The sequence below is a fragment of the Astyanax mexicanus genome, unplaced genomic scaffold (genome assembly GCF_023375975.1).
Source record: "Astyanax mexicanus isolate ESR-SI-001 unplaced genomic scaffold, AstMex3_surface scaffold_43, whole genome shotgun sequence".
Classification (NCBI taxonomy): Eukaryota; Metazoa; Chordata; class Actinopteri; order Characiformes; family Acestrorhamphidae; genus Astyanax; species Astyanax mexicanus.
The window spans coordinates 169990-193401 of record NW_026040053.1 but is presented as its reverse complement, the minus strand read 5'-3'; the positions used below and the strand labels follow the sequence as shown (position 1 = coordinate 193401).

Here is a 23412-nt window from a genome sequence, read left to right as displayed (position 1 = left end):
TTTAATACTTTTAGTCTGATATATTGTTTATGAGCTGCATTGTTTCTTTTTACAATTAAAAAAATTGAGAATTTTTGGGACAATATATCGTTCGCATTTTTTTAAATCGTGACAGGCCTATTAATATATTTACATTCTACTAAATAAAATACATTCATTTACAATGGTGCATATATGCAGCTGAAACACTAGGGAGGAGCCTAGAGCATCCCAAATTATATTACCAACATTAACATTGTAATATTATAAAATTATAGTCATTATGGCTTTTAGAAAAATTTTATTCTTAGCTTTTGTTCTTAATGGCTTTATTATTTTCCCTTTTGTATTACTTTTACTTTTATACTTTAAGTAGTTTTTTTTAATCCAGCACTTTTTAAAAACACTTTTACTTAAAGCTTAAAAAGCTTGAGTGGTTTTCTTAAAACTAAAAAAAACATATGTTAAACAGGGAACAGCCTAGTGCATCCCAAATTATATAACATTATAGTCATTATATCTTTTAGAAAAATGTTGAAAAGGGTTTTGGGAAGGGGGACCTGGTGAAAAAATAACTTTTAAAAATACTTAATTGTGGATAAAACATACTGAGAAGTATGCTGTAAATATACTAACAGATTTATGTACTTACTTAAAATATATTAAAAGCACATTAATATAATTATTTCATTATATTAATCAACATATGTATCAACATAATGAGTTGATACTTAAAACTGAAAGTAATTTTATACTCTAGTATCTATACTTCTGCCTACAGTGGAGTAATGAATGGAGATACTTCTGATACTTTTGATACTGAAGGGGTTACTCCTTGCAGATTTAGGGTGGGGGTGTGGTGGGGGGGTGCATGCATGTCTAAGAAGTGGGCGTGGTTTATGAGGGGGGTGTGGAAATAGGATCAGGTCGGTTTTGGGGTGAGGATGGGGGTTGGGGGGGTGATGGGGGTGCGCGCGCCTCGCCCCGTGCACCCCATATATAGCGATATGAACTGTCAAATGTCCGCAAACAGCGAATCACCGGCCGGCTCGAGCCCAAACCTCGTATCAGGTGTCCCTGCAGGAACCGGGGAGCGCGCGCCGACACGCATATTTGACAGCTCGAGGTCCAGAGTGAGCTCGCACTCCAGCTCAGCGCTCAGCTCGGAACACTCCTCTCCTCTCCCGAACCCAGCCTGACCCGCCCGGACCAGCCTGACCCAGTCCCAGTCCCAGTCCAGCACCAACACCACCACCAGCAGCCATGGATGCCATCAAGAAGAAGATGCAGATGCTGAAGCTCGACAAGGAGAATGCCTTGGACCGGGCTGAGCAGGCAGAGGGAGACAAGAAGGCAGCGGAGGACAGGAGCAAACAGGTCGGAGCCCGCCGCTCACGATACTCTCCATACTCAACATACTCTCACTCACTCATAGAGCAGCGGATACAGGATTAACAACAGCTTATACAAGTTTAAAAGAAGAGATACAGAGTTAACAAAAAAGATACAAAGTTAAAAAGAACAGATACAGGGTTAATAACAGAACAGATACATGGTTAACAGCAAAAGATACAATGTTAACAACAGAATAATCAATTTAAAAGAACAGATAAAGAGTTAACGGCAGCAGATACAGGGATAATAACAGCAGAAGATGATATACAATGATAGCAAAAGAAAAAAACAAGTTTAAAAGATACAAAGTTAATGACAGAAGATACAGGGTTAACAGAAGAAGATACAATGTTAACAACAGAAGATTCTAACAGTTAGATACAGTTAACAACCATAACGAAACAAAAGGTTTGGAGGACAGGTTTGATTTGTATTCAGGAAAATATTTATTTTAATATGAAGTTTAAGAAGTCCCAATTTCATTATTTGTTTACTGTTATTCATTTTATTTTTATAGTTGCAGATTTACTTACATTTTGTAAAAATAATTTCTATTACAATTACAATTAGAATGTGTACTAACGTGTATTATCAAACATTAAACAGTTTTATGTGATGCTTGAAAAGAAATCTTTAAGATTTAGGTGTGTAATATCAGGCAGAAAATTGACAAAAATGCTGGCCTGTTGAGGGGTTAACAACAGAAGAAACAGGTTGTCTTCAGCAGATACAGAGTTAAAAACAGAAGATACAATGTTGACAGAAGATAAAACAGAAGATGCAACAGAAGATACAGGGTTAATAGTAGAAGATACAGGGTTAACAGAGGCACAGTGGAGCTTCTACAGCTTCTTCTTGCTGTACAAACTGTGGATGAAACACTTTCTTCTAAAATGACAGAACCTTAAGCTGTTCTTCCACTGTTTCAACTCAAAATCAAGTTAGAATTAAACTGTTGAATTGGTTCCTCAACTAACATATTGCCAATACATATATGCATATAGTGACTCAGCACACACGATGAAATGATGTGCAATTGATTGATTATTATTGTTATTGTTTATTGATGAGCTCACAGCTGAAAAGTACAGTAAAAGAACGAGTGTAACAAGCAGACCCTGTCTAAAAGGAAAATATCAAATCAGTGTGATCTAAATTTATAATTTTACTTTTAATTATTTGAGCATTTATTATTGGTTGTATCCAATAGTTATGTGCATTGTTTTTAAAGAAGAGCATGATACAATACACAGGAGTTCAAGAGTTCAATCCAGATCCAGACAGTGAACAGGATTTTACTGGAGCACGACTACCCCTCTTCTGTACTGTCTGGACCTGGTTCTGACCCGGTTCTGACCCGGTCATGCATGCTCAGTGTGTAATAATGTAATAAAGATGGTTATGTCATGTAATTTATTGTGTAAAACTGTGTTATAATACAGTATCTGAGCTTTTTACTGATCCGAGCTTTCTTCTTTCTTGGTTCTGTCCCTGTTCTCCCTCGGTTCTGTTCTGGTTCTGTATGGACCCTCAGCTGGAGGATGATCTGGTGGCTCTGCAGAAGAAGCTGAAGGCCACTGAGGATGAGCTGGACAAATACTCAGAGGCTCTGAAGGATGCCCAGGAGAAGCTGGAGCTGGCAGAGAAGAAAGCCACTGATGTGAGTGCTCACAAATCATGGCGTCCAAAAACACAACAAAACACCCCGCGGTCGTATAGCACCCTCCCCGCGTCCATTAATCTGATTATTACTGATTTATTATTAAATTACAGCTGATTATTATAACACACCTGTACACATCTGTAAACATTACTACATCTGTAAGGCCTGATTGCAAAAACTACAGCTTCATAGGCCCTAGAATAGAGCCTTGAGGGACGCCACAAGCTACATTAAACACAACAATTACCAATTAATTCCCTATACTTATAAATATGTGCATTAGAATATATATTTTCTAATTCAAATAAATTATAGCAATAAAGTAAACTATAATGTTTCAGGGTAAATTATAGTCAAAAGTATTTGTACACTTAAACACAAAGAGCATTTTATTATATTTAGTTGCATTTAGTGCTGACATATTCACTACATGTCCAAATATTTGTGGACACCCCTCCCTATAATTTTTTATGCTGCATTCAGCTTCTTCAATTTAGTTCCACCCAGAGCTGCTGACACAGACGTGCAAATGAACACAAACAGCTTTAGTCTAGTTACTGTAGAATAGAAGAACCGCCAATAGAATAGGAACACTCTCTGCAGCAGATCAATAATCATGAACCTATTGGTTCCATGTTATCTGGAGAGTAGAGACAGTTACTCCAACAAAAGCAGGATCAACTCTTTTAAATATCTTTAATTTTAGAAGAAAATGGCTGGCGTCCCAATACTTTAGTCCATATATTGTATATTATCTTGTAGAAATTAAACCAAAATAAAATAACACAATACATTAGATGACTAATATATATATATATATATATATATATATATATATATATATATATATATATATATATATATATATATATATATATATATATATATATATATTATAATCATATAGAAACAAACAAATTCTGTTTCTATAAATGGAATATATATATTTTTTATTTAGTCTTTTATTAAAATATTTTATTTTATGTAGTGCATACAAAAGATTGTTGTTGTTAATATATATTATATTGTGGACAAATACAATAATAATAATTATTATAATGACAACTAATAATGTGTTGGATTAAAATTAATGTTTAACCCATCAGTTTCTCAGACAGGGGTTAAGCCTGGTTTTAGAAAACACAAAATTTAGAATAGAAATTTTACATTGAAAGAAAATAAAAATGCAGTCTTAGACTAGTCTTAATCCCTGTCTGAGAAACCGTCCCAATATTCAATACGTTTCTAACTAAATTAAGAGTGAATACATAAATATATAATATGATATATAATATTAGAGTATATATGTATATATGTATATATGCGCAGTGTATGAAAGTGAGCTGTGTGTCCTGCTCTGTATGCAGTTCTGTAAGTGATAAATTTAGCTCAGTGCTTTATAAGGAGTCGGGTGCTGGTGGGTCGCTGTAGCCCGTATAAGCCCGGGTTTAAATTCGGGTCCGGGTAGAATTTCACCGCCCTTTCTCTGGATACTGTAACCCAGTCCAGACTATTCAGCGAATTATTCGCATGCGTTCACACCACACACACATCTCACCCCCCTCACAGCTCTCCACATACACATTATTACCACTTATACCCAATCATACCCATTCATAATCATTTATAATCATTTATACCCATTCATAATAATCCAAAATCATTTATACATTGCATCACATTACATCTTGCAGATGCTTTTGTCCAAAGCAACTTACAATAATGATGTGCTTTTATTAATAGAAGTTAAAGGTAAAAAACATTTTTAAACAGTGCCTAAAGAAGGTCAAAGGGAAATAGTGGTATAGAGGAGGAAATGAGGTTAGAGATGCCTGATTGCCCCTTTAATATAATAAAAAAATAAATAAAACAAATTTACAATCATTTATATCTACTCATACCCATCCATACCCACTCATATCCACTCAACCATTCATAACCATTTAGAATCATTCATAACCATTCATAGTGATCATAACTCATCTGATTTTACACTCTATAAAGTGTTCAGTTTTATGAGCTGCAGTACTGTAGTTCTGCCGGCCAAATCTAAACCCAAGCCCGACTTCTGTAAAACGAGATGAGCTGAAATATGTGGCCACAAGAAGCACTGCCAACCCACCCACTGCTTCTGATCTGTGGTTTCTTTCAGCAGATATAAATCAAATGGGTATAAAATGTTCCAAGTGGAGTTTAGAGCAAACTGGTAATGCTATGGACCCCTAGAACCTGCCAGGTTCAGCCACATTACTGATCCCATCAGGGTTAAACATGTGCTGTACATTATCCATACAGTTACTGATATTATTAATAATATTTATTATTAGTAGCATTTGCCACCCCCCCTCCCAACATTCCCTGCAGTTTATTTCACTACAATAAAAAACAGCAGCACAACATAAAGCTAAAATACTGACCCTTGCCCCTATAATAATTAAACAATAAATAAATAAATAAAATCAACACAACATAGCTTAGCCTAGATCTGTGTGTGTGTTTAGTGTGAGGGGTAATGTGTGTGTGTGTGTGATGTATATAGTGTGTATGATGTATATAGCATGTGTGTGTAGTGTGGGTATAGAATGTGTGTGATGTATATATGGTCTGTTTAGTGTGGGTATGATGTATATAGTGTGTGTATAGTGTGTGTATGATGTATATAGTGTGTGTGTGTGATGTGTGTAGTGTATAGTGTGTATAGTGTATGATGTGGTTCTGATCCGGACACTGTTCCGCAGGCTGAGGGAGACGTGTATATAGTGTGTGTATAGTGTGGGTATAGAATGTGTGTGATGTATATATGGTCTGTTTAGTGTGTGTATGATGTATATAGTGTGTGTATAGTGTGGGTATGATGTATATAGTGTGTGTATGATGTGTATAGTGTATAGTGTGTATAGTGTATGATGTGGTTCTGATCTGGACGCTGTTCCGCAGGCTGAGGGAGACGTGCGTATAGTGTATGTATGATGTATATAGTGTGTGTGTATGATGTATAGTGTATGATGTGGTTCTGATCCGGACGCTGTTCCGCAGGCTGAGGGAGACGTGGCCTCTCTGAACAGACGTATCCAGCTGGTTGAGGAGGAGTTGGACCGCGCTCAGGAGCGTCTGGCCACCGCCCTGCAGAAGCTGGAGGAGGCTGAGAAGGCCGCAGATGAGAGCGAGAGGTGGGTTGTGGGAGCCGGGTGTTTGTGCGGTGGTTACGGTGGTTACGGTGGTGCCGGTGGTTCTGATGGTGCGGCCTGTGTGTTTCAGAGGAATGAAGGTCATTGAGAACAGGGCTCTGAAGGATGAGGAGAAGATGGAGATCCAGGAGATCCAGCTGAAGGAGGCCAAGCACATCGCTGAGGAGGCCGACCGCAAGTACGAGGAGGTGAGCTTCACCCCCAAACCCATACTTACTGACCTTCCCCACCTCCCTCTGTACAGGTTACCTCATTCACTATTCCCTGTGTGTGTGTGTGTGTGTGTGTGTGTGTACAGGTTGCCCGTAAGCTGGTGATTGTTGAGGGTGAGCTGGAGCGTACAGAGGAGCGCGCTGAGCTCAATGAGGGGTAAGATTCACTACTTAACACTTATAATAATACAGAAATTGTATATTATATTATTATCGATTAGGGATTGAGAGCTCAAACACAACAGATTACATGTTTATTCACTAAATATCAGAACTCTCCACGTTTAAACAACATGTGGACATTTAAATGCCTTTTAAATCTCATGTTCAGCTGTTTTTCTGTTGTTTTTAGAGATGGAGGACATGGCAGAAATAATCGTTGACTAATCGAACAAATGATCATCAGATTAGTCGACTACCAAAATAGTCATTAGTTGCAGCCCTATTATCGATATGATACGATATTAATAACCAGTATGAGTAATAGAGTCTTGTCTAGATTGAATCAGAGCAGCTACTGAAGCTATTGAAATATCAGTGAAATATTCTCATAACACTTAACTCCCGCCCTAAGTCCCACCCTTCAACAAAATAAGCCAAATCAACTTTCCATAGCAAAGAAATTTCTCCTTTAGATGTGGAGACCTGCGCAGTCGCAGCAGCCAGAACAAGCTGATAAATCACACTGTTTTTGTGCTTTATTGATTCAAACGCTACAAACTGTTCATGAGGCTTTTATCAGGTTTAATCAGTGATGTAAAATATGGTGTTGAAATTGTAATTAGAACTTCAGTTTAGAGTATTTTAGAGAAGTCTCTCCCTATTCAAACATTAACTCTAGAACATTAACGCCGGGTGATTTTCGGATTTTATCCGATGTTAGTGATATAGAAAAAGATATCTATGGGTGTAATTTACCTGATGTTAGTGTTTGTGTGTTTAAATCTGGACCAAAGACCAAGTTTTCAGCAGCATTATTTTATTTTTTTTGTTAGCACATTACCTGTTAAAGATTACCTGATTTTCCAATCATTTTTCTGATTTTCTATAGGAGAGTCATTCATGCTACCTTTATTTTTATTTTATGTGATGCTACCAAAACTTGTCATACAGAGTAAACCCAACGTTGATGGTGATGTTGTTACTCATTTTATCATTTAGTGTTCCAGAGTTAAATTAATGAATCCAGATTGATTTTTTAAAGCGTGGACTGTCAGAAACAACATGAAATTAACATTAAAACATTCAAATGTGATTACAGTCAGATTAATCGATTTATCGCTCATGCACAGGCTGAGACATCCCAGAATACTCCGGTTAAGAGTATATATACACACGCTGAGTTAAAATACAATCTCTTTATTAGAACTTTTAATCAGATTTGTGGATTTTTCTCCAGTGTAATGATGAGATAACTGCAGTATCGAGGTTTTCTCTGCAGTTGCAGTCGTGGTGTTTGATTGTATCCGGGACGGTGGTGGTGATGGTGGTGGTGATGATGGTGGTGATGGGGTGTTGAGGGTGGGGTGTGTGATGGTGTATCTCTCTCTCCTGCAGTAAGTGCTCTGAGCTGGAGGAGGAGCTGAAGACAGTGACCAACCTGCTGAAGTCTCTGGAGGCCCAGGCTGAGAAGGTAACTCACATTATTACATTTCTTGTTAAAAAAATTGGCCAAACTAAAGGATTTGTGTTTGCAAAATTTACAAATTGTAGTTGAACTCTAGTTGAGGCCAAGCCAACTACTAACGGCAGGTATGAAATAGACTAAATAAATCCCAAGTCCCCAGTTGCTTTGTTAAATTAATCAAAATATAGTGTTGCACCCACTAGATGATTAAATTAATGTACACCTTTTCATTAGCACAACTTATTTGTTTTAGTTGATCCTAAAGGACAGGCTGCAAAACTTATAAAATGCACTTTTCATAAAACTTAAATCAGGCCAACTAAAAACACAAATTAAATGTTTAACTTAAAAGTTTGAGTTAAGCCTCAAAACTAAAAAAATCAAGTGCAGTAAGTTTTTTTTAAAAAGCTGAGAAAACTCAAAGAATTTTTAGTTTTTAACTTTTTTTATTTTTACAGTGTGTGTGTGTTAGAGATGAGTGAGAACATCAGGGTGTGTATTTAGATAAGTGTGTGTGTTAGTGCGTGTGTGTGTGTGTTTAAACCGTCTCTCTCTCTCTGTTTATGTCCACAGTACTCCCAGAAGGAGGACAAATACGAGGAGGAGATCAAGGTCCTGACAGACAAGCTGAAGGAGGTGAGCTTCCTGCCTGATCTGAACCTTCCCATAATCCCTCAGGATCCCGTTCTGATTGTGATGTGATTGTGATCTGTTGTGCAGGCTGAGACCCGTGCTGAGTTCGCTGAGAGATCAGTCGCCAAGCTTGAGAAGACTATTGATGACCTTGAGGGTATGTCCTTCTGCTCATCTCTCTCTCTTTGTCTCTTACTACTGAAGTTTTATATATTCAATATATAAATATGTATTTTATATGTTAATTTTATATTTAAAGTGTCTTTATAACCCCCTTAATAGACCAGGATGTTTGATAATTGTCTGCCTGGCATTACTCCACTAAATCTTCAATTAAATTAAATGGAATTTTATTTGTCACATAAATAGTAATACACAGTATGACGGCAGGCAGTGAAATACTTGGAACAACAGTCTGCTCACACAATATTACTACACTTTTACTTCATTTTATACATTTTATATAGATTTTTTTTATTTACACACTGAAATAACAGGACATGCTCTATGAGAACTTTTAAACTACACAATTTTAAAGTGCAAAAATTCAAATTTAAAAAGAATAAGATACTAAAGTTTACAGTGTAAAACCTGCAATAAACAAAACATATAAACAAAGGTAATCGAAAATCTTGAGGATTTTTATTCAAGCATTACATAAAAAGCTGTCATGTTTGATAATAAACATTACTGAAAAGCATAATTGTAACTGTAATATAAAATATAAAATATATATATTTAAGTAAATCTGGTAAAGTCAAAATATTATGAATAAAATTAAAACAAAATTGTCTCTTTCCTGAATTTTTAAAACAATATTTTCCAATATACAAATGATACAAATCAAACAGTTCATGTCCTCCAAACCTTTAGTTTTGTTATGTTTGTCTAGTTTTTAACATCTATTTTCTAACCTGCAGAATTTGGGTTGATTCCTGATTGTTACTGATCTGGAATTATTAAGTGGAGTAGAGAGAAAACCCTCACATTTTCAGAATGTAAATACGTTATTTTACTGCAGAAAAAAGTGTTTTTTTTATCACCTACGCCTGTAGCCTGTGTACGGGACAAGGAATTCTAAGGGGTTCATAAAGAAATAATAATATGTATTATCTGCTGAATGCTGCTGAGCGTCTCAGATTAATGTTGTAAGAGCTGATTATTACATTCTGTTCATGTGGTGCTCCTGTTCTGTCTGCAGATGAGCTGTATTCTCAGAAACTCAAGTACAAAGCCATCAGCGAGGAGCTGGACCATGCTCTCAACGACATGACCTCCATGTAAATGTCATGTGTGTGTTTACTACTCTTGAATGTTTCATTCAAGTCACCCTGCTTCGATCAGATTCTGTGTAATGCAAATAACCCAGAAACTTAATCTCATATTAAGTTTTATTCACACTGTGTAAGAAAAAGTTCTATTGTGACGGGATTAGTTTTACCTGACGCCTGATCAGGATATGAGTAAAAATGTGTTTTTTTATTTTACGATTCACACGGGAGAAAATATCTCAGTCATTTATGTATAAATGACTGGTATGGGAGCGACTACTCGATTTACACACTGCTCCACCTCCGAAAACACGTAATGTGACTTTTAAGCTAGTGTTTTGGATCTGAGGATCTGAGCATTACCACAGACTGAATAAGTTGAAGTATCTGTGGTATTCAATATTCAATATGATCAAAGATGATCAGTATGGATCGTTCTCTGATCATGTTTACGTTCTCAGAGTATAAATCTAATCCTGTCTCATTAGGGCTTTATACAGAGGGTGAAGCATGTCTCTTTCCCTCAATTTTTCTTTTTTTTAACAATTTGGATGATGAATAATATAATTAATAATAATTATAACAACTATAGACTTTAGGCTTATATAAAAAATATATAATATAATACTAATTAATATGTGTAGTATTGCTGCTTATAGATGCACCCTCCTATTAATGAACCCCTGCACTCTGCAACTCTCTCTATCTCAATCTCAATCACTAACTCTCTCTCTCTCTCTTTCTCTCTCTCTCTCTCTCTGTAGATAAATTGTTTCCCCCTCCTCTGTGCTGCTGGAGCTGGCGGTTAAGTGGCATCTCTCTCTGCTCTTCAGCATCTGTCTGTTTCCTGCTTTCTGTCACTGCTTTCCTCCATCACGCCATCCTCAGTGGGGGTGGAGCACAGCTCTGAAATCCCATCTGTTGTACAGAACTTTGAGTTATTTTGCTTTCTGTAAAATAATAAAGAAATATTATTCCATCTGTGTAAGCTCCCCACTCTCTCTCTCTTTCTCTCTCTTAGTTTGTCTTAATTCTTTCTTATGTTAACTTATTGTTGAGAAGCTTGAATAAAATCTAGAAAAGCTCCTCTCATGAACTTTACGTCCCGTTATTTTTTGTGCACTGACTGACTGCTTGTGTTCACCTGTCTTACTCAACACTGTTGATACAGAATATAATCATTTAAAATGTGTGTTCTTAATGAATTGGAAATATTTTCTGCACTATTTAAATGGTGATTATTGTTTAATCTGCAGGTCATTATTTATGGTTGTGGGGATGATTAGATAAACAATCAAAACACTAGAATTCCAGGGATATGATGTTTAATAGTGAAAGTAAGAGCTTTACCACACACACACTGCAGTGAAGAGAACTAAATGGATTAAAGTGACCTAACAGCTGTGTATCTTTAAAGACTGGAGTCCAGATTTACCCTGTCCCAGAGTGATGGAGCATCAGGGTAAGACGTATGGAGCCCGACGTCATGTAAAAAAAATAATATTTCTTTCCACACCTTAATAAGGGGCTACATAGAATACAGTACTTTTACACTTTTACTTCACATTTGACAAATTAAATTTAGATTGTTCTCACATTTCTGTGTTTTACCAAAACTGATAATAAGAGACTGAAACTTAACAGATAAGAAGTGTAATAATACTGTTCTCACAACTGCCTTTAAATCTCAATCATTTAATGACTATAACAAAAGAATGTGTGCAGGGGTAGATCCAGTCATTGCGAAAAGTGCTTTCTAAATACATTAAATGACCAGTTTTACCCAGGGTCAAAGATACTCCTTACAACATCTGTCATAAAGTATACCCGGTGGCAGATTTTCTACATAAGCGATTTAAATTTGATTTGGTAGGCTGTGCTTTTTGTGAATGTCCTGTAGAATCCTTAGATCCCTATAAAAATGTAATACTCCCAATCGATCTGGTGTGTGTGTGCCCACATGTGGACTGGGTAATCCAGCACTGTAGCGCTGGATGCAGTCCTCCAGGTGGACGGTTGTTTCCGGTTGAGAGTACGCTGTGCGCTATTGGCTGCTGCTTCTCACCGGTGTGTGGATGAGTGTTGATGTGTAATGTGCTTGTGTGTAAAACGTGTAAATTGCAGAGCGTCCTTGGGTTTCTAGAAAGGCCCTATATAAGTTGAACTTCATTCATTCATTTATTTTTAGAGACGACCAGTTTTTAATGTCTCTCCAAAATTTATTTGTAACAGTGCAAGTGAAAAAAGGGTAATTTAGAGCATCCAATTTACCTGATCTCCATGTTTTTGGACTGTGGGAGGAAGAAACCCACGCAGATACAGGGAGGACATGGAAACTCCACCCAGGTAGGGGTACTTGAACTCAAGACCCCAGTGCAGGGAGGTGAATGTGCTCACCACTAAACCACTGTGCCACCCAAAACATAGTAAACATTCTTTATTTTAATGTGAACCATGTCTTGTACTATATTGATGATCTAGACAACAAAACATGTGATGTAGTAAATATTGTTTTCTTGCTGGCTAAATATCACATTCATTGTTTGATCACTTTTTGAATTAATTTAAATCCTATTATTCCTCACTGAAACATCTTAAAGTTTAAATGTTCCCAAATATTTTTTGGGATTCTTTTATTCCTCACTGAAACATCTTAAGATAAAATGTTCCCAACTATTTTTGGGAACGTTTAAACTTAAGATGTTTTAGTGAGGAATAATAGAATTTAAATTAGAATTTAAAATAATTAGAATTTAAACCTCAAATATGGCCAAACTCCTTTAGTTTAAAATGCTTGCTCCTTTTTTTTGCTTTACACTGTGGTATGTTTCGTTTGGAGTTCTTTATTCTTTGTTATTTTATATTGTCTCTATTGTACTGAACACTGAACCTCTACGAGATATTGTATTCAATGTTAAAAAATAAAAAGAATAAAAAAATCAACTTCGCTTTTCAGAATAAAAATCCCAGCTTCCACTGTATGAATTGTGTAGAATAAAAGTCCCTTATTCCTCCATGTGGGTTGTGTAGAATAAAAGCCCCTGATCCCGTTGTGTGAATTGTGTAGAATAAAAGTCCCTAGTTCCGGTGGGCTGTGTTGTGTTGTGTAGAGATGGCGGAGTGCGGAGCTGCGGGCTGTAGTTCTCTGCAGGCGGACAGTAAAGCGGGATATGTGCTCAGTACTGTCGCTGAAGTGGTGGAGAGGATCCTCACCTTCATCCCGACCAAAGCCCTGCTCCGGATAGCGGGGTACTGACCTACACACCGGCTACTAACACTATCTACCGCTACTAACTAGCCTACTAACTCTTACTGTTAGCATTAGCCTGCTTACAGTCTTTACCTCAGAATTACTCTAATATTATCCTTTAATATTACTATAATATTAACTGTTACTTTCTAATAGCGGGGTACTGACCTACACACCGGCTACTAAAATTATCTACTGTCTACTAACTCACCTACTAACTCTTACTGTTAGCATTAGCCTGCTTACAGTCTTTACCTCAGAATTACTCTAATATTATCCTTTAATATTACTATAATATTAACTGTTACTTTCTAATAGCGGGGTACTGACCTACACGCCGGCTACTAAAATTATCTACTGTCTACTAACTCACCTACTAACTCTTACTGTTAGCATTAGCCTGCTTACAGTCTTTACCTCAGAATTACTCTAATATTATCCTTTAATATTACTATAATATTAACTGTTACTTTCTAATAGCGGGGTACTGACCTACACGCCGGCTACTAAAATTATCTACCGTCTACTAACTCACCTACTAACTCTTACTGTTAGCATTAGCCTGCTCACTAACTTTACCTCAGAATTAACTTACTCTTATATTACCCTTTAATATTACTATAATATTAACTGTTACTTTCTAATAGCGGTTTACTCACCTACACACCGGCTACTACCATTATCTACCGCCTACTAACTCTTACTGTTAGCATTAGCTTGCTAACTGACTTTGCCTCAGTATTACTCTAATATTACTCGAGTGTTACTCTCTAATATTACTCTTAATATTACTATCTAATAGCGGGGTACTGACCTATACACCAGCTACTAGCTAACCTACTAACTCTTACTGTTAGCATTAGCATGCTTTCTGACTTTACTACAGTATTACTCTAATATTACTCTCTAATGTTACTCTATAGTATCACTCTAATAAAGCCCTGTTTACTTTTACTTTCGCTATGAGGAATTCAGGCTGATTAGCCTTCATTTTCAGACCTTCTATCACAATAAATCACAGATTCGCAGGTTCACACACACTCCCTAAATCTCTTTATGTCTCATAATATCTAATTATGTCTCCTACAACTGATTATTTAAGGATTTAGTGCTCTAAATCACTAATAACACAACACTCACTCTGATAGTTAGCCTACTAGCTAACAAGATAACTTCCTTATCTAGCTAACGTTAACGTTGCTACTTACAGTTATAATACAGCTCTGAACAAAAAAAAGAGAGCACTTAAAAATGATGAGTTTCTTTGATTGTACCAAATATAAAACCTATGGAATATAATCAAGAGGAAGATGGATGATCACAAGCCATCAAACCACCAAACTTGAACTGCTTGAATTTTTACACCAGGAGTAAAGCAGCATAAAGTTATCCAAAAGCAGTGTGTAAGACTGGTGGAGGAGAACATGATGCCAAGATGCGTAAAAAAACCTGTGATTAAAAACAGGATTATTCCACCAAATATTGAATATTTCTGAACTCTTAAAACGTTATGAATATGAACTTGTTTTCTTTGCATTATTTGAGGTCTGAAAGTTCTGCATCTTTTTTTGTTATTTCAAACATTTCTCATTTTCTGTAAATAAATGCTCTAAATGAGAATATTTTTATTTGGGAGAAATGTTGTCTGTAGTTTATAGAATAAAACAACAATGTTCATTTTACTCAAATATAAACCTATAAATAGCAAAATCAGAGAAACTGATTCAGAAACTCAAGTGCTCTCTGTATAAAATCTCTTGTATATGTGCCTATATCGATATACACATTTGTAACAAAGAGATTTCACACCTAATATAACTATTAAAACGAATAAAAATGAATAAATAAACAATAGCTTAAATCAGTGGATTTCTTAAACACGGAAAGTAGTGGCCAATTGAAGTAATGCAGCCAGCGCTGCAAATAAATATCTATATATCGGCCGATATCAATATAATTTCACGCATCACTATTATTTACTCAGAACATTTCACATTAAAAGATTTGGGAGTTTAAATGCTATTAAATTCCATGTTAAGCTTTTTCTATCATTTTGAAGTGATAAAAATCAAAGGCTTTTCACTCCTAACAAAATGATCATTATTTGAAGCTCTGTAATTTAGTAACACTGAAATATGTTTATTTTCAGGGTCAGTAGATTATGGAGGAACTGCGCCCGCAGAGTCCTGAAGACCCAGCAGAAGATCAGCTGGCTGTCTGCTTCTGGATCATCCAGATATGAAGAACATGTTCTTCTGGGAACCATGGAGGAAGGATTAGAGGTCAGGTGGATTTTATGTTTCTGTACTTTTTCTCCCATTATATATCTACTAGAGACAGATTATATCTGTCCAGTATCATTTTTTTTACTTTAATTCTGGATATATGGAGATATTTGGAGTGCATTATTATTAGTATTATGACATTCTGGATGATTGACTTCTGTTACAAATCTCATAAAATTATTTTATTTATTTAATATCTCAGTTAGGGGGTGTGCCATATCATATAATATCGTATGCAATAATAAAATGTAATTTTCATTTTGTTGCAGTAGTGTATTCTTAAAATATTTATGTCTTATTTAGTGTTTTGTCATATCGCCAAGAGTCTCGTTATCACAAAAATACCATGAAATATTGTGATATTATTTCAGGACCATATCGCCCACCCTTAATCACAATACAGGAATTAGGATTCAATATACCATTTTATATTGCAATAATGTACACAAGGCCATATGTTATGATTGTTTAAGTGAAATTTAGGAAACCTGACAGTATATAAAACACACTATCATGTATATACTTTTTTATCCAATTAGTACACTGGGATCTAACAACAGAGTACAACACTGCTCTCTAGTGGGCGGGGCTTAAGCACAACACTAAATAAACCCCTTCTGACTGATAAAACCCAATCTTTACTTCTAATATAATAATTAATAATGAGTGTTATGAATTTTTATTGTTGTAAACTTATTTTTGTGTTAAAATAATTAATAAGCCTGACCTATCAATACAGGCAGATCAGAAATTCTGACCCAGGTGGAACTGCTGTGTAATGTGATTTCAGCCGTGTGGAAAGAGCTCTTTTAATGATTAGTGGTTGTGTGTGTTATTATGTATTATAACTGATTTGTGTTTGTTTGTTCTGTATCTGTAGGAGATCTACCTGCTGCCCCACACAGCTCTGTTAATGGTAGACAGTGAACATTTCAGTGGACATAACGGTTCCTACAGACACAAAAAAGGTGTGGAAAACCCTGGTTTTTAATCACACTTTTAATCACATGCATCTTGGCATCATGTTCTCCTCCACCAGTCTTACACACTGCTTTTGGATAACTTTATGCTGCTTTATTCCTGGTGCAAAAATTCAAGCAGTTCAGTTTGGTGGTTTGATGGTTTGTGATCATCCATCTTCCTCTTGATTATATTCCAGAGTTTTTCAGTTTGGTTAAATAAAAAAAATCTCATCGTTTTAAAATGATCGTTTATTTTTTTTTTCAGAGCTGTAAGTATGTCAAACTATCAAAATATTCTGCAAAGATGGTTTTGGTGCGTCAATGTTTAAATGTCCTCACCAATAGAAATTACGAATAAAGGGCATGACATAAAACAATCGCAACTAAGCCAACAAATAATAGTCAGATTAGTCAAGTACTAAAATAGGCATTGGTTGTTTTTATATAGTCTTTATTTTAATCTTTATTTGTTTTTTTGACGTTTGATGTTTGTATTTCTGCTGTTACTGTAGCGAGGAAGTGTCAGGATGAGGACGGGTTGGATGCGATGGACAGGCTGAGACACTTGTTGCCGAAATCCTGTGATATTTTATGGATTGTCACCCCGGGAATTGTGTGTAAGTTTAATCTAATCTTTAAACAAATATCTTTAATTTTTCATAAATTAGAAGAAAGGAACCTGGACTTTGGTATGTTTGCCTCTGTGTGTTACTGAGTGAGAATATGTTCCTCTGCAGTTTAAGGTGCTGATTTGTGTGTGTTTGGTTTTACAGTGACGCCCCCCCGCCTGCCCTGCAGCTGCCCTCAGGAGTTCATGGAGGGAGAAGCTGGATTCAGCCTCCTTTTTCCTGCTATGGAGGGGGTTCACATCCGCCCCTTCCACTTCTGCAAAAAGAACCTTAACCAGACTTCTCTGGAGGAAGCAGGTGAGCTTCACACTTTAAACATTTCAGGTACAAAGTTTTAGAACACCCCTTTAGTTCAGCAGTGCTGTATGACCCAGAAAAATCTGCTTTATTATTTCATCTTTATCTTATCAATATCTTTATTACTGCAGCTTATTTCCTGTCAGAATAACTCTAACTCTTCTCTTCTCTGCTGAAACTAGAACTTGGGCTCCGTTCACATTACCAGGCTGAAGTGACTCAAATCGGGTTTTTTTGCTCAAAGTGGTTCAGATCTGATTTTTTTTTCATGGCTGTGTGAACGTGCCAAATTATTATTTTTTTTTCAAATCATATCTAAATCACTTTCATATGTGGTCCTAAATCGGATACGTATCCGATCCACTGACCTGCAACATGAATGTGAACAGTCAAATCACGCAGAATTCATGCGTCTTTTTTTTCGCTTTTACAAATTAGCATTAGCATTAGCATTAGCGCTACGTGCTTCTCTCTCGTACCCACACTGTATCTCTTGGTGCAGCTGTGCAGCTATAGCTGCAAAAAAAACAGCAAAAGCAAATCGCCTGTCCTTTTTTCACCTCCTGGAGCTGAGCATGAACTTCAGAGCAGCTGTTTACTCTCCACTCCAGCAAAAGATGCTCCACATATGAGCTGCTAACTCATCCATTTCCCTTTATAAAGCTACGAGTCTCTCCTCTCTCTAATATGAGGGTTTTTGTTGTTGGTGAAGAAGGAGACGTTTATACAGGTATCAATGTGCAGCATGTGAGACGATTCAGGAACAGATTCATTCACATTACACACAGATACAGATCACTTACATTTACACTGAATGTGAACCGACAAGATACACAAATCTGATCTGAGCAAAAAAAATCAGATTTGAGCAACGTGGTTTATAATGTGAACGTTAATCTAAAGAGCTAAAGGCTAAAGCTGCTGTTTTGCCATGTGGGTCAGCCAGACGTCTTCCTGTATCAGTTTTTTTCTCCAGTTCACAAGAGTCTTTTGAAGGTGTAGGAAACAGTACTCACCACTCTCTGACTTCATCTGTAATTTCTTTAAAGAAAAGAAACTTCTACTTTTAATAGTTACAGAGTTCTCTGTGTTTCTGTGTCTTTTTCTAGTTATTGTTTTATTATTATGATGAAAGTGTGAATGTGCTATAAGTGTGTGTAAATGCTGCTGCAGTAGAGAATGCAGTAACGACAACAAAATGATATCCAGCATGTATTTAATGAGCTGTTTTGTGTGTAGGGTTGGTTGGAAACCCCGACCTGAAGGTGGTGCTGCTGTTCGGTTATGATGCTTATAAATCTGGAGCCGCTCGGTTCCTGAATCAGCTGCTGGAGCCGCTGGCCCACAGTAACGTCCTGATCGCCGGCGGCCACGTGGAGAAAGCTTTCCCTCAGCACAGAGACTGGTACGTTCAACAGCAAAACATTACACATAGTGTAGAGGCTTTTAATTTAAATAAAGAATGCACCAAAATAAAAAAATCTAACAAAATGAAATGAATATGAACCTGTTAAATTTGATAGATGATTTGATAGTATGTTGTCTTGCTTTAAAAAACAACTACAAAACTGTAATTTGATTTCCCAGCAGACAAACAGACAGAACACAATACATTTAATCAAGTCATGAATTTGTAGCAGTGCTATTTTAATCATAGATTACCCCAGCAGTGCTGCTTAAAGGAGAAATCCGGAAATTAAATGTGTACAATGCCCTTATCTCTAGTGTTATAAGCCTGTTAGTTGGGAGTCGGCTAAAAGCGCTGTATTTGGGAATAATGGGGGAGTTTGAACTCGTTATCAAGTTTCACTGCAACCCAAGTCCTGACACAGAAACAGGTGCTAAAATTAGCTCAGCTAGCATTACTATCCTAGTCCCGTGCAGCTTGTATCTTTTATCTGGATGAGGTATTAAACTGATAAGGAGTGTGGTAAGTGATGCTGAACAGGTTATTTAATTACATTTCTGCAAGTAGAGCACAGAAATCAACTTAAACATGCCGTTTTCCACATTTCTTCCTGCTTTTGTGTGTGAATGGCTGTAGTACTTACTTAAAGACTTGAACATTGCCTGACATGACAGACTTGTGGAACTGATAGCTGCTCATCTTTCACATTCAAGAAATGAATTGATTTTTATACACTCCACAGTCAGATCTGAGTGGTTTGATGCATTTCTTGAGGTTTTCTCTGGAATTTCTCACCTATCAGATATTGTTTGTGTTTCTCAGAGTCAGAGGAAGGCTGTGCTTTATAGAATATCATTTGCATTTAATCTGTATCTGAGTCATATATTTAAAAATGATGAAGTACCAACCTCTGGTTAGTGTCAGTAAAAACTTTAAATGATTTAAACAGCAGCTGATAGTCCTGTGGTTCGTGAGTCTTGGTGGTGTGTATAGACTCGCAGAGCATGATCTTTTTCTCCAGGGATTAAGTAGACTAAAAAGCTAAACAGCTGGTAAGGTTTTGCTCTATTTTAGCGATTAATGGGAGTATGCATATTTGGAAAAGGCACTGTCAGGGTTCATTCAGTCGTGAAAAACCCGAAAAAGTCGTGGAATTTGAAAATAGCATTAATTCCCAGGCTTGGTTAAGTTTTGGAAAAATTAAAACACCCAAAAAGTTTTGGAAAAGTCATGGAAATTTAGTCTATAAATCTTTGTGTTTCAGTTCATCGATGGAGAATTCAGTTCATTCAGTAGTTTAACTCTACACACTGGAGCTGGACACACATTTTATTATTAATTGTAAAATATAATTATAAAATGATTTATAATTAATACATTTATTATAAAATTATTAATTTTAATTGTAGTTTTAGTTGTTTTTTTATTTTATTGTCCATGTCTGACCTGTTGTTTTAAAAATCGTATGGTCATGAAATTTTGCCCTGAAGGCCTGGAAAGGTAATGTGTGTGTTAATGGCTTTAGCCCTTTCTTAAAGACTTGCACATTGCCTGACATGACATGACTTGTGGACATGGTAGCTGCTCATTTTCCACATTTAAGAAATTAATTGATTTTTAAATATATTTATATTTGATATATTTAAAAGTGATGAAGGCGCTGTCAGGGTTCGTATGGTCATGAAAAACCCGAAAAAGTAATAGAATTTGAAAATAGCAATTTTTTAATATTGTGTATGGAAACAAAATAAAGTATGAAATGTGTTTCTCCAGCTGTTCTCCCGGCTCGTTCGGGGTGATGGGTCTTGCATTAAGTGGCTCCAGGATCCAGGGCGCCTCGGTGCTGCTGGATCAGGACGTCAGCAGCCCGAAAGCAGCCGAGGTTACGATCCGGCGGCTAAAGGCGGCCGACATCCCCGAGAGAAACACCATCGGCTTCATGTTCGCCTGCGTCGCCCGCGGCCACAACCACTACAACAACCAGCACAACGTGGAGGCCGACACCTTCCACAAGGTGTTCCCCGGCGTGCCGCTCTTCGGCTTCTTCGGGAACGGGGAGATCGGCTGCGACCGCATCGTTAAAGAGAACTACACGCTTAGCGAAACGGACGCTAACGGACTGCAGCACGGATACACCACCGTCATGAGCCTTGTGCATCTAGGATAATGATGATGATGATGATGATGATTCCTGGAGAAACTAGGCTGCTGGACTTCCTGTCTTAAACATCACAGCGTGTGATGGACAGGGATTGGCTGAGATGATCATTTAAGCAGCAAATCAGATCCAGTTTATGTTGGTTGATTAAATAAATACAGGATGTACATTTTGATTTATAAAGGTCAGGCCCAGCATTAGACAATGTTTGGTTTTTGTTGTTTTGTTTGATTTGATCGCTGAAAGTGACCCTAAAACCAGAATAAAGCTCTATCCGTACAGGATTAGTTTCTTAGGGGGTCGTCTGTGTAAAATATATCACATTTTTACTTTTTGGTGATAAAACTCCTGAGGATCAGTGAGTTTTTATTTTTATTTTTTGGCTTTCTCGGTCACAGCAGGTCATGGAGTTCAGTAGCTCCTCCATTTTCACTCACTGTTTTGTTTATACATGGATCTGTGGAAATGCCCAAGCACCCAAAGTGTAATTATTGGTATCATGCACAGCAGTGGACAAATAGCTAAACTTGTATTAAAGGCGAGGAGACGAAACTCAGAGATGTGCGTCCGGACGGGACTAAAATTACCGGAGGAGCACGGAGTTCAGAGAAAAACAGTAGATAATTCAGCCTGTAATTTTCTCAGAGGACGTCTGAGAAAAACACCTACATGATCGTTCTGGACGGGAATAAAATCACAGAGGATAAAAAAAAACCCATAAAGAGAAAATTAACCCAGAACCCCCTGAGAAACTAATCCTGTCAGGATAGAGCTTTTGTACATATCAGGTCATCTATAGCAGCTTTCTGCCAGTTAGAGTCCATGTTCTCCAGTTCCTCTCAGTACTAAAGACCTTTCCCACGCCTGTTGGGAAGTTCAGACCATTCTTCACACCAAGCTGGATGTGTGTGTTTACATCTATGTGGGCAGAGTCTCTCCTTATACTTCACTCTGATTGGTTTGTATAATGCTGTCAGTTCAGTGAGTTTCCTTTCAGCAGGTGTTGTGCTGAATTCTGCTCTCTGGCAGAATGCGTCTCTATTCTTCAGATTCCCCTCAGATTCCTTTTATTAGTGTTTATAAACAAGGGTTAATCTACAGTTACAGTAGATACAGAATCACCAGGACCTTAATCTGTTGTAGACAGATTTCAGCACAACACCTCTTTCTTTTTCTTCTTCTATTGTTTAATGGGTGACAATAGCCTGGTTCTATAAACTTCCTGCACTTTCTGAAAGTAATTCTGTAATTCTGAAAAAATTCATCCTTAACAGAAGCTTCTCTGGAAATGCCATATGTATGGCAGTATTCTCCCGCATCAGAAAATAAATGTATACATAAATATATATTTTTATGTTTAATAGAAACCGAATCGGCCAATCGGTCCAGTGGTGATTGATCCATTGGTCTTCTTTTTTTTTTTCTACATGGTATTTTCTAATATACACTGTGTTTAGACAATGACTGCTAGCATTCCTCTTTTAAGTACTTAAGTACAGTTAAGTAATCTCAAGTACCCTAATTACAGTCAGATTGCAGAACCTGTTATTAGTTCAGATTTGCATTGATGTTATTCTGTTAAGAAATGCGGTTTCTTTTTTTCTAGTTTTTGATTTTATACAGAGCTCCTTACACTAAATCATAATTTACTAAAATAGTAATAGTAAAAGACTTTACATCTGATTACTGTACTTTTTACTTTACGTTCTGTTTAGTAAATACGACGTGCAAAAATTAATCATCTTGATTTCCAAAAATATGAATACTGCTTTTCTTCTGTATTTTTTTAAATATTTCTTTGTACAGTTTTATTTGATTTGTGCTGTTTGATCACTCAAGTTCTGAGTATTAGTAAAGTTACTTTGAGACAAAAAAGAGTATTATCTTTATTTATTATTATATAATTATTATTATATAATCAAGAGGAAGATGGATGATCACAAACCATCAAACCACCAAACTGAACTGCTTGAATTTTTGCACCAGGAGTAAAGCAGCATAAAGTTATCCAAAAGCAGTGTGTAAGACTGGTGGAGGAGAACATGATGCCAAGATGCATGAAAAAAAACTGTGATTAAAAACCAACCAGGGTTATTCCACCAAATATTGATTATTTCTGAACTCTTAAAACTTTATGAATATGAACTTGTTTTCTTTGCATTATTTGAGGTCTGAAAGCTCTGCATCTTTTTTTTTTTGTTATTTCAGCCATTTCTCATTTTCGGTAAATAAATGCTATTTTATACCATTAACCTTTTTTTTTTATTTTACTCAAACATAAACCTGTAAATAGCAAAATCAGAGAAACTGATTCAGAAACTGAAGTGCCCTCTTCATTTTTTTCCAGAGCTGTATATCGAAGTATGTTTATGCAGTTATCACAGACTTTTAAATTATTCAATTTGTTGTTGATGAAAGTTATTGAAATAATTATATTAATTTAAAAGAAGTATGT

At 36.4% G+C, this 23412-nt stretch overlaps 2 protein-coding genes across 3 annotated transcripts; both read left to right on the top strand.

Moving 5' to 3' along the window:
• Positions 1 to 1007: 1007 nt before the first annotated feature.
• LOC103040917 (tropomyosin alpha-1 chain) lies at positions 1008 to 11064 on the top strand. Of its 2 annotated transcripts, none has more exons than XM_007239549.4 (10): positions 1008 to 1356; positions 2909 to 3034; positions 6074 to 6207; positions 6296 to 6413; positions 6524 to 6594; positions 7995 to 8070; positions 8638 to 8700; positions 8785 to 8854; positions 9899 to 9977; positions 10733 to 11064. In XM_007239549.4, exons 1-10 carry the CDS (start codon positions 1243 to 1245, stop codon positions 10734 to 10736), a joined length of 855 nt encoding a protein of 284 aa, XP_007239611.1. In that variant the 5' UTR covers positions 1008 to 1242; the 3' UTR covers positions 10737 to 11064. The 2 variants fall into 2 exon arrangements, with proteins under 2 accessions (XP_007239611.1, XP_007239612.1); XM_007239550.4 differs by having other exon boundaries at positions 9899 to 9988.
• Positions 11065 to 13042: 1978 nt separating this feature from the next.
• On the top strand, positions 13043 to 23406 carry fbxo22 (F-box protein 22). Its single transcript, XM_022667377.2, has 7 exons — positions 13043 to 13217; positions 15368 to 15500; positions 16384 to 16471; positions 16978 to 17082; positions 17239 to 17391; positions 18631 to 18796; positions 20573 to 23406. Exons 1-7 carry the CDS (start codon positions 13081 to 13083, stop codon positions 20964 to 20966), a joined length of 1176 nt encoding a protein of 391 aa, XP_022523098.2. The 5' UTR covers positions 13043 to 13080; the 3' UTR covers positions 20967 to 23406.
• The last annotated feature ends 6 nt before the right edge of the window (positions 23407 to 23412 follow it).

What these genes read in the sequence shown, in the direction of transcription:
- LOC103040917 (XM_007239549.4), top strand. Translation starts at nt 1,243, where the DNA reads ATGGATGCCATCAAGAAGAAGATGCAGATGCTGAAGCTCGACAAGGAG. An exon ending in CGCGCTGAGCTCAATGAGGG is followed by an intron (nt 6,595 to 7,994) that starts GTAAGATTCACT and finishes TCTCTCCTGCAG; the next exon opens with TAAGTGCTCTGAGCTGGAGG. An exon ending in GACTATTGATGACCTTGAGG is followed by an intron (nt 8,855 to 9,898) that starts GTATGTCCTTCT and finishes TTCTGTCTGCAG; the next exon opens with ATGAGCTGTATTCTCAGAAA.
- fbxo22 (XM_022667377.2), top strand. Translation starts at nt 13,081, where the DNA reads ATGGCGGAGTGCGGAGCTGCGGGCTGTAGTTCTCTGCAGGCGGACAGT. An exon ending in GCCCTGCTCCGGATAGCGGG is followed by an intron (nt 13,218 to 15,367) that starts GTACTGACCTAC and finishes GTTTATTTTCAG; the next exon opens with GGTCAGTAGATTATGGAGGA. An exon ending in CCATGGAGGAAGGATTAGAG is followed by an intron (nt 15,501 to 16,383) that starts GTCAGGTGGATT and finishes CTGTATCTGTAG; the next exon opens with GAGATCTACCTGCTGCCCCA.